Source organism: Cherax quadricarinatus, chromosome 71 (assembly GCF_038502225.1).
Source record: "Cherax quadricarinatus isolate ZL_2023a chromosome 71, ASM3850222v1, whole genome shotgun sequence".
Lineage (NCBI taxonomy): Eukaryota > Metazoa > Arthropoda > Malacostraca > Decapoda > Parastacidae > Cherax > Cherax quadricarinatus.
Window position 1 is genome coordinate 17,773,341 of NC_091362.1, and position 11,514 is coordinate 17,784,854.

The following is an 11,514-nucleotide window of genomic DNA, read 5'->3' on the forward strand; positions in this document are numbered from 1 at the left end:
AGATATATACTGAATTGACAATGAGATAATGCAAACTATGTAAACATGCCGACATACCAGATATTTTGTTGAATCTCCACCACTTTTTCCAAAATTCGTTCCCTCCATATCTTCTTCATTGTCATCTTCCTCCTCCTCCTCCTCTTCCGTACCTCCACACTCTTCATCCTCCTCCTCTTCACTGCCACTATCTTCCTCATCATCAGATTCATCTGCATATGATTACATTTTATTAAAAACATTAATAGTACTGTACATATTTTCTTAGACTATTCATTAACTAAGAGCTATCATATAGGTAACCTCTCACATGTACATCCTCTCGAACTTCCTACGGTTACCAATTTTTCATTAGATCCACAAACCATCTAGCTAATCCACAATTTTTTTTTTTTTTATAAATATTTTCTATAAGCTCCTATCACAGCCTATACCTCACTTTGTCCACTCTGTCCAATTTAAAGCTAACATTCAAACATATATTTTTATTAAGATGCACTCTCCTTGTTTGTGTATCCTAGTTTTGGAGAAAATTATTTCACTTCCATAATTAAAAAAAAGTTCTAGGTAGTAGGTTGATAGACAGCAACCACCAAGGGAGGTACTACCGTCCTGTTAAGTGAGTGTAAAACGAAAGCCTGTAATTGTTTTACACAATGGTAGGATTGCTGGTGTCTTTTTTCTGTCTCATAAACGTGCAAGATTTCAGGTACGTCTTGCTACTTCTACTTACACTTAGGTCACACTACACATACATGTACAAGCATATATATACACACCCCTCTGGGTTTTCTTCTATTTTCTTTCTAGTTCTGTTCTTGTTTATTTCCTCTTATCTCCATGGGGAAGTGGAACAGAATTCTTCCTCCGTAAGCCATGCGTGTTGTAAGAGGCGACTAAAATGCTGGGAGCAAGGGGCTAGTAACCCCTTCTGTATATATTACTAAATGTAAAAGGAGAAACTTTCGTTTTTCCTTTTTGGCCACCCCGCCTCGGTGGGATACGGCCGGTTTGTTGAAAGAAAAAGATTTTCTATATGCTCCTATCACAGCCTATACCTCACTTTGTCCACTCTGTTCAATTTAAAGCTAACATTCAAACATATATTTTTATTAAGATGCACTCTCCTTGTTTGTGTATCCTAGTTTTGGAGAAAATTATTTCACTCCCATAATTAAAAAAAAGTTCTAGGTAGTAGGTTGGTAGACAGCAACCGCCAAGGGAGGTACTACCGTCCTGTTAAGTGAGTGTAAAATGAAAGCCTGTAATTGTTTTACACAATGGTAGGATTGCTGGTGTCTTTTTTCTATCTCATAAACTTGCAAGATTTCAGATACGTCTTGCTACTTCTACTTGCACTTAGGTCACACTGCACATGCATGTACAAGCATATATATACACACCCCTCCAAGCTTTCTTCTATTTTCTTAGTAGTTCTTGTTCTTGTTTATTTCCTCTTATCTCCATGAAGACATGGAACAGAATTCTTCCTCTGTAAGCCATGCATGTTGTAGGAGGCTACTAACATGCCTGGAGCAAGGGGCTAGTAACCCCTTCTCCTGTATACATTACTAAAGTAGATGAATGGTTCAGAGAACCGACAAGTTGATAAATGAGACACGTGCAACGCTTGTGTATCTTTAATGAGGAAACGTTTTGCCAAACAGTGACTTCATCAGTCCATACAAAGGAGAATGGTGAAGAATAGGAGGAGTTTCAGGTAATCAGTCCCTCAGCCTTGAGTCAATGTAATCAGTCCATCAAGATGGACTGATTACATCAACTCAAGGCTGAGGGACTGATTACCTCAAACTCTCCTGTTCTTCACCATTCTCCTTTGTATGGACTGGTGAAGCCACTGTGTGATGAAACATTTCCTCATTAAAGATACCCAAGTGTTGCACATGTGTCTAATTTATCATATATTACTGAAGTTGAAAAGAGAAACTTTTGTTTTTCTTTTTGGGCCACCCTGCCTCGGTGGGATACAGCCAGTTTGCTGAAAGAAGAAGAATTAGGAAAAGCATTAGATATCAATAAGGTCTTTCACTGGGCAAGAGAAATTGATGTGATGCTCAATAATGATATTTCAAACTCCTTAAACAAGATAAAAATGAAGACCTCAAAATACATACAGGACACAATGAATAGCTAAAGAAAATGTAATGGCCAATTGTCAGTGCTCAATAATAACTCACATGTAGACAGAAACTCAGAAATTTAATTGATCTGCATATTTTGACCCCCTTGCTGAGGTTTTCTTCAGCAGATGAAGAGGACCTCAGCAAGGGGTCTAAATATACAGATCAATTAATTTTCTGAGTTTCTATCTCCATGTTACCGAGCACAATATACAATGTAAAGAATAGATAAAAGATTAAGGAATAAGAATGTCAAACAGCCTAATGTTTAGAAAGAATAGCAAAGCATAGCCATTATCAAGAGAAGGACAGGGTAGATTATAAGAATTCAGCTTCAAAAATATACATACTAAAATTTTCAAGAGGAAACCTAACAAGCTCCAGTAGGAGGTGCCTGGTGTTTTCATTGTTAATTAGTTTGATTCCAGGGTAATGGTTTTTGTGTATTTGCTAATGCATATCAGTCACCATCACTAAAATCCACCCTCCTTACCTTCCTCTTCTGGGGATGAATCGAGTCTGCCCATATCCGAGATGAGTAATGCTCTTAAGCCATTTTCAAGTTGAATCACTCTACAAAAATTTAGGAACATTTTATAATAATAAAATAATGCTCATGTATATAATTAATATATGACAAAAAAGGGCAAAATCCATATAGGTTTTTATATATATAATGAAAATCCTAGAAAAAGAAGAGTAGACCTGGTTATATAATATCTTTTCTTGATAAAATAAAAAAAAGATAAAAATTATAATGTGTAACAGAATTAAATGCAACTAACAATTTTTTTTTTTTTAACACACTGGCCGATTCCCACCAAGGCAGGGTGGCCCGAAAAAGAAAAACTTTCACCATCATTCACTCCATCAGTCTTGCCAGAAGGGTGTTTTACACTACAGTTTTTAAACTGCAACATTAACACCCCTCCTTCAGAGTGCAGGCACTGTGCTTTCCATCTCCAGGACTCAAGTCCGGCCTGCCGGGTTCCCTGAATCCCTTCATAAATGTTACTTTGCTCACACTCCAACAGCACGTCAAGTATTAAAAACCATTTGTCTCCATTCACTCCTATCAAACACACTCACGCATGCCCGCTGGAAGTCCAAGCCCCTTGCACACAAAACCTCCTTTACCCCCTCCCTCCAACCTTTCCTAGGCCGACCCCTACCCTGCCTTCCTTCCGCTACAGACTGATACACTCTTGAAGTCATTCTGTTTCGCTCCATTCTCTCTACATGTTCGAACCACCTCAACAACCCTTCCTCAGCCCTCTGGACAACAGTTTTGGCAATCCCGCACCTCCTCCTAACTTCCAAACTACAATTTCTCTGCATTATATTCACACCACACATTGCCCTCAGACATGACATCTCCACTGCCTCCAGCCTTCTCCTCGCTACAACATTCATCACCCATGCTTCACACCCATATAAGAGCGTTGGTAAAACTATACTCTCATACATTCCCCTCTTTGGCTCCAAGGACAAAGTTCTTTGTCTCCACAGACTCCTAAGTGCACTGCTCACCCTTTTTCCCTCATCAATTCTATGATTCACCTCATCTTTCATAGATCCATCCGTTGACACGTCCACTCCCAAATATCTGAATACATTCACCTCCTCCATACTCTCTCCCTCCAATCTCCAATTTCTCACCCCAAAAATTTGATGTCATTTAATAAAGGGTACTGAAACTTTTGTTAGCTAGTACTTTACAATTAATTCATGTAAAGAGGTGCTGTATTTCAATGAACATAAAGAAAATTGTCTTTAGAATTAAAAATAACAAGACTAATATACTGTAGTTATTAAAGATATAAAGAGGTAATATTTTGTAATTATTGTCTAAAAATAACAAGACTAATATACTGTAGTTATTAAAGATATAAAGAGGTAATATTTTGTAATTACTTAACCTACACAATTCCTACAAGTTTTCAAATGATGCGGGCCTGAGCTCATTCTGGGAGAGGCTAGACATATAGACAAGTCTCAAGATACTTACTGCCCTTGTTCACCTATGGTAGCAGTAAATAGGTACAGTACCTGGATGCTGACCAGCTGTTGTAAGTTGCGTCCAAAGGAAAAGGACCAATAGATTTCAATGGATATAAGCAACAAAGCTTGATTTTCTTGGGTTACAAACCTGGGGTTTAAAATCCAAATACTGCAAAGCTTTTCTTATTTGGTCTCTGTCAAGAATAATTTAAAATGCTAGTAATACTGTTAGACAACTATTATATATATCTAACCAAAAGAAAATTAGCAACAAGTTCAGATTTTGAAATGAGATTGAAAAGAACTGACATGGTAATACAGAAGATTTGTAAATGAGTGGAGCAAATTGCCAAGTAGTGTCAATGAAATATACAGCCTCTCCTTACTTAACGACAGACTTCCATTCCTAAGACCACACAACCCAGGGCAACATGGGTTTAAAACAGGTCGCTCCTGTCTGTCTCAACTATTGGATCACTATGACAAGGTCCTAGATGCACTAGAAGACAAAAAGAATGCAGATGTAATATATACAGACTTCGCAAAAGCCTTCGACAAGTGTGACCATGGTGTAATAGCGCACAAAATGCGTGCTAAAGGAATAACGGGAAAAGTCGGTCGATGGATCTATAATTTCCTCACAAACAGAACACAGAGAGTAGTAGTCAACAGAGTAAAGTCCGAGGCAGCTACGGTGAAAAGCTCTGTTCCACAAGGCACAGTACTTGCTCCCATCTTGTTCCTCATCCTCATACCTGACATAGACAAGGATGTCAGCCACAGCACCGTGTCTTCCTTTGCAGATGACACCCGAATCTGCATGACAGTGTCTTCCATTGCAGACACTGCAAGGCTCCAGGCGGACATCAACCAAATCTTTCAGTGGGCTGCAGAAAACAATATGAAGTTTAACGATGAGAAATTTCAATTACTCAGATATGGCAAACACGAGGAAACTAAATCTTCATCAGAGTACAAAACAAATTCTGGCCACAAAATAGAGCGAAACACCAACGTCAAAGACCTGGGAGTAATCATGTCGGAGGATCTCACCTTCAAGGACCATAACATTGTATCAATCGCATCTGCTAGAAAAATGACAGGATGGATAATGAGAACCTTCAAAACTAGGGATGCCAAGCCCATGATGACACTCTTCAGGTCACTTGTTCTATCTAGGCTGGAATATTGCTGCACACTAACAGCACCTTTCAAGGCAGGTGAAATTGCTGACCTAGAAAATGTACAGAGAACTTTCAAGGCGCGCATAACGGAGATAAAACACCTCAATTACTGGGAGTGCTTGAGGTTCCTGAACCTGTATTCCCTGGAATGCAGGCGGGAGAGATACATGATTATATACACCTGGAAAATCCTAGAGGGACTAGTACCGAACTTGCACACGAAAATCACTCACTACGAAAGCAAAAGACTTGGCAGACGATGCAACATCCCCCAATGAAAAGCAGGGGTGTCACTAGCACGTTAAGAGACCATACAATAAGTGTCAGGGGCCTGAGACTGTTCAACTGCCTCCCAGCATACATAAGGGGGATTACCAACAGACCCCTGGCAGTCTTCAAGCTGGCACTGGACAAGCACCTAAAGTCGGTTCCTGACCGGGCTGTGGCTCGTACGTTGGTTTGCGTGCAGCCAACAGTAACAGCCTGGTTGATCAGGCTCTGATCCACCAGGAGGCCTGGTCACAGACTGGGCCGCGGGGGCGTTGACCCCCGGAACTCTCTCCAGGTAAACTCCAAGTAAACGAATTCATTGCTAAGTGAGGAGCATACAATTATAATGGTAGTGGGTTTGTGTCAATTATCTTTGATATTGTTTTAATGTCACCTTTGCACCATTTATAAAACTTCTAGAATATTTTTAAATGTTTATACAGTAGTGTACTGTATATTGAAATAAACAGAATAGAGGAAATCAGATCTAATATACATTATTTAAGTATGCATACTGGTCAGAGAGCCAAGTCCGAGAGTAAGTCCGAGTCGTCAGCAAACGAGTATGTCACTAAGTGAGAAGAGGCTGTATTGGAAACTTGACACACACTATTATTTTTATGAGGATGCACTAAATCCATTACAGTCATACACTGCCTGGGGAATGAGATATTAGATCAAGAGCCCTTCACCAGCATCAAGCCACCTCTACTGAAGGTAGGTCTCTAATGGAAATAAGACAGACAGTCCTTGATGATGCACTGATTTTCATGGATTATCCTCTATGGCTAACCCTCCGAGTTAAAAATCCCAACAAGTCTTACCTTATCTTAACTGACCCAGAGCATTTTAGCATTCTGACATGCTACAGAGCACTAAAACACAGGGACCATACATCACTTGGGAAATGCGAGGCTATCAGGTTTGATCGAAGGAAGAGATAATTATTATTATTATTATTATTATTATTATTATTATTATTATTATTACATTAATGGGGGAACTCTAAATCCACATGAATCATGCAGCGGCTGGGGGTATGGGAAGCAACTAGGCCAGATCCAAGGAACAGGAGGCCAGGCCTAATTCCTTGGATCAAAGGCCCCTCACCAGCACCACAGAACTTTTCCTGATGGGAATACTAACCCAGAGAGTTAGGAATCCATGATAAGTAAAAATATGTTGTAGTCGTCAAGTGGTTAAACACACACACATGCGAAAAGAAGATTTTTATTAATATGCTTCACCTACATGAGGTGATAAAAATCTGCTTCAAGTGAAACATCGAATTAATAAAGGTCTCCTGCAGGTGAAACATTGTATTAATAAAGGTCTCCTGCAGGTGAAACACTGAATTAATAAAGGTCTCCTGCAAGTGAAACAGCAAATTAATAATGATCTCCTTCTTCTATCTGCATTTTTTAACCTGGGATAACCAAAGAGAATCAATCTAATGCAGCGTATTTCCAATGGAGTCCTTTGGTCATCTTTCCTGGAATGTGACCTACAACTCTACTAACACCCAGGTACCTACTTAATGCTAGGTGAACAGTCAACAGGTATAAAGAAATGTGCTGTATGTCTCCACCCGCCAAAGAATCGAACCCTGATTCTTCGACTGAGAGTCAAAGACACAACCAACGAGCCAATAAATTTTTATTCTTGAAATTCCGAAGTCTACCTGTATTCTTTCTTATCATAGGGAGACTTAGTTGGAGTTGACAGCAACTGGCAGCTGGGAATTGTGACAGGTGGTGGAGGTAGTGGAGGTGATGGAGGTGGAGGCGAGGGCTCTAAGATGTACTCTACATCCCCTGGAGGTAGAGGTGGGGGCTCAGGGACTCCCTCCCCTCCCCCACTCTCATTCCTAACCATCCAAACTGGTCTGGACCTTGACAACCGTCGGATTTTCTTGACAGCTTGACCGCCGACTACAGAGAGCAGTCTCTTCGGTGACATGAAATGGCGACCTCTGTGTTGAAATGATGATCTCTGTGCAACTGATTGCGCCGCAGCTGCTGAGATGACTTGGTTATGACTATCTGAGTTACGGTATACACCCTGGATAAGGGAGAATCTGTCAGGCCTAAGTAGGCCTATCAACACGAGCCTCGTTGTTGTTGTTGGGATGTAGAGCCACAAAGGTTCGAGGACCGTATGATTTCGGAATAGGAAAAGAATTTGTTCGACTTATTATAATAACTCAATATAGCCCAGTAAATCCATGCCATTATGTTACTGGTATACAACACCAGCAGTTGGATGAGAAAGATGTAGATATGAGATGATCAGTCCCTCAGCTTAGAAAAAGTAATTGCAGTAATGGGACTGACCACATCAAGCTTATTTCTTCTTCATGGCTGAAAGACAGATTATGTCATATGTCATATCAACCTCTCCACTACTGATGCCTTATATGTATCTCGACTAAGGAAGCCTGGTGAGCAGGTGAAACGTCTGCTTTATTTCCAATGGGGTCCATTTATCTTCTGCCCGAAAATGCGACTCATACCAATTGGTTAACATCCTTCTTAATACTTAGCAAACAGAGGAAGCAGGTGAAAGGAAATAAGCCCAGCGTCTCCACTCGCCTGGGGGATCGAACCCCGGCCCCTTAGTGTGTGAGCTGAGTTCTTGGTTGTATGAACCTGATGGCCTTAAGGTCGCATGACTCCGATAACCCAATGGCAGTATAAACCCGACGATCCAAGAGTCATATGAACCTAAGACCGTATGAGCCCGACTTCCCGAGAGCTGAATGAACCCGATGGCCGTAAGGACTCCGTTACACTAGGACTTAGAGCCGAATGAACAAGAGAGCCGTATGAATCCACCAGCCAGCCCTAAGACCGTACGAACCTGACAATCATTTAATCATAAGTAAGTAAGTAAGTAAGTAAGTTTATTCAGGTATACACAAATACAATTACATAGAATTATCATACATAGCAGCATATGTGTAGAGAACCTAGGATAACCCTAGGTCCTAGGGACGTATGAACCTGATGGTTCTTGGGTTGTAAGAGCCTAATGGTTCCATGACCATATGACCCTAACGATCCAAGGACCGTAGGCTTCCGACGACCTGAGAGCCACATAAACCCAACGGTCAAAGTCTTCAATCAGATGACCAAAAGCTCCAGCTGTGGGTCATCATATGACTAAGACCCGAGTCAGAAAACACTTGTCCTATTCCCTGATAAACCTTACCTAACTTAGCCTAACCTTAGACAGTACTGTATTATGCCACCTGAGTGGTTAGCTTACAGGAGTCACACTGAATCTTACAAGGCACCACTGGGCATTGTTACATCACTAAAATAACAGTAGTCATTTCATACATTTCAATTACTTCATATAGCAAATGTACACAGTACAATACGGAAAACAATACCATTTTTACGTATTTTATTGTCATTATAAACAGTTGTATTGCAGTCAGAGTGGAAGGAAATACTATTGTTTTCTAGCATGATACAGCTTATGTAATCCAAACATTGTCTGTGTGGCTGTTATTAAAATCCATTTTTATTCACTTGTCCCACTAATTGTGTTCAAGTAATTCTTTGAAGACAACATTGTTTTGATCACCAGGCAGCTGCTTCACTCTTATAATGACATTGTTTTCGAGTATTCCATCAGGAACACTTAATATACCTAATTCTTTCCTCGTATTAAGTATTTTGGTTGTTATAGGACAGCAAGAATAACTTTGATCTTCATTTTTTAAGTCTTTCAATTTTTTTTTCAAGACAAAACCTAATGCATGGATAACCCTATAAAGCCACCGTTATCAGACTGTCTGGCTTATTTCCACTATGGTTCTTTCATCCTCTTACCCAAGATATGACCCATACTAGTCTGTATTGGTCGTATCCAGGTATTTACTTAATGCTAGGTGAAAAGGGACAACAGGTGTAAGGAAACATGCCTAACGTTTCCAGCCGTCCGGGAATCGCACCCCGGTCCCTTGGTGTCTGCGATGAGGCCGCTACCAACTGAGTCAACACGATGGCTTATTTACCCATGTAATGTAGTGGTTTTACCCAAAAATACACCATAAGGTATTCCCCGTCATGTGTTCATGTTCCCACCTATTTCCTTACGTCACGCCTGATACTTGTGCCCAGGGAAAAGTCTTATATCAGTGAACTTTATGATATGTGATTGGGACCACAAGGTTGTATAAAGACACGTGATGAAGAACAAGGTTAGAATAGAGTCTGCCGAATATATCTTATTGATGTGTGTGAACTGAGAGAAACAGTGCATGTACACGTGGAGGGTGGTATTTAAAGTTTACTCTCTTCCCAATAATAACATATTGAAGTATTCTTGACTGGTGGTGAACAAGCAACATGCAACTTTAATGACCCTCGTGTGTCTATAGGCTTTAAGCCCAGTTAATAATGCTTTATTTTACACGATGTTTCTCTCAGGATTGAGTTTTATTACTCCTGAGTAGAGCAACGTGCAAAATAAAGCATATGTCTACATAACTTATCTTTGTTATATAGACAACTAATCAACTACTAAGAATTATGCATAAAACATAAAACATTTTTTGTAAGGCAGGTAAAGGTGAGAACACCATTCTAGAGCCTAAATAAAAAGTACATCACGATAGTGCAGACGTTGCCGGTGTAAAGCTCACAAACCGTCAGATATACATTGTAAGTTAAGAAAGTAAAAAGGCTTCTAACTACACTAGTCCCAGAGCTTAAGATTTAAGTAGTGAGGGAAGTCTCAAGGACCTGGTAGCTAAAGCTCTCGCTTCACACACAGAGGGCCCGGGTTCGATTCCCGGTGGGTGGAAACATTTCGACACGTTTCCTTACACATGTTGTCTTGTTCACCTAGCAGCAAATAGGTACCTGGGTGTTAGTCGACTGGTGTGGGTCGCATCCTGGGGGACAAGATTGAGGGCCCCAATGGAAATAAGTTAGACAGTCCTCGATGACGCACTGACTCTCTTGGGTTATCATGGGTGGCTAACCCTCCGGGGTTAAAAATCCGAACGAAATCTTATCTTATCACACTCGAACCTACGATTCAGACAAAGGATTGTTCCATTTTACGCAAACTCTAAATACTCGTAAGTCGTAATAACACGACTGCAAACAAATCAGGGAATGAGTGGGGTTAGAACCTATGGCAAGTGAATCCTAAAACGCACTGGCCTGTGAGTTTGAGGACTCCCTTGTCATGGGTTCAAATCCCATCAGTTCCGTGATTTCTCTCTACTCATCTATGTATGAATGCTGGAGTAGCTTCGGCTTCTCTTTTTTTTGGTCTTGTTTCTTTATCATATTTCGTTATACTATATAAGGTTGTTATGTCTCATATTTTTCCCCTCATATCGGCCAGTAATGACATTTCTAGTGTTACAATCTTCGAAGTTCATCCCTAGAGCACTCTGAGTCGTTGTCTAGCTAATCCTGAATTTTTCAGGATTAGCTAGACAACGCTTGATGTATGCCCCGAATTCCTTTTGTTTTTTTTAGCCTTTTCCCTCCACATATATGACTTTTCAGTATTTTATCACAATCTATATTCTTCGTGTATTATCTCTTGCTCTCATTTCCATTACATGACACTTAAAATTTCAACCCACATCTGTCATTACATTTGCTCAATTTATCAGTTTTCTTTTAAGGATTTGCAGTTATTTTATTACCTGATTTGTATGGTATCTCTGTATCATCCTCAAACGCATTCAAATTGTTTTTCACTCTTTCTAGCAAGTCATGCATATAATTTAAAAACATGACCGGGGCAAACACTGATTCTCGTGGCACTCCTCAGGTGTGCGTGTGTGTGCGTGTGTGTGTGTGTGTGTGTGTGTGTGTGTGTGTGTGTGTGTGTGTGTGTGTGTGTGTGTGTTTGCGTGTGTGTGTGTGTGTGTGTGTGTGTGTGTG

The 11,514-nt window shown here is 40.3% G+C and overlaps 1 protein-coding gene across 1 annotated transcript in view; it reads right to left on the minus strand.

The window, feature by feature from the left end:
- LOC128700359 (nardilysin) overlaps positions 1 to 7,751 on the minus strand; it is a 46,157-nt gene extending 38,406 nt beyond the window's left edge. Inside the window, exons 1-3 of the mRNA XM_053793508.2 lie at positions 7,278 to 7,751; positions 2,635 to 2,714; positions 58 to 212 (exon numbers count right to left, since the gene is read on the minus strand). Coding sequence (XP_053649483.2) covers positions 58 to 212; positions 2,635 to 2,714; positions 7,278 to 7,555 — 513 coding nt within the window. The 5' untranslated portion in view covers positions 7,556 to 7,751. The remainder of the gene's footprint in view (positions 1 to 57; positions 213 to 2,634; positions 2,715 to 7,277) is intronic.
- Between the last annotated feature and the right edge of the window lie 3,763 nt (positions 7,752 to 11,514).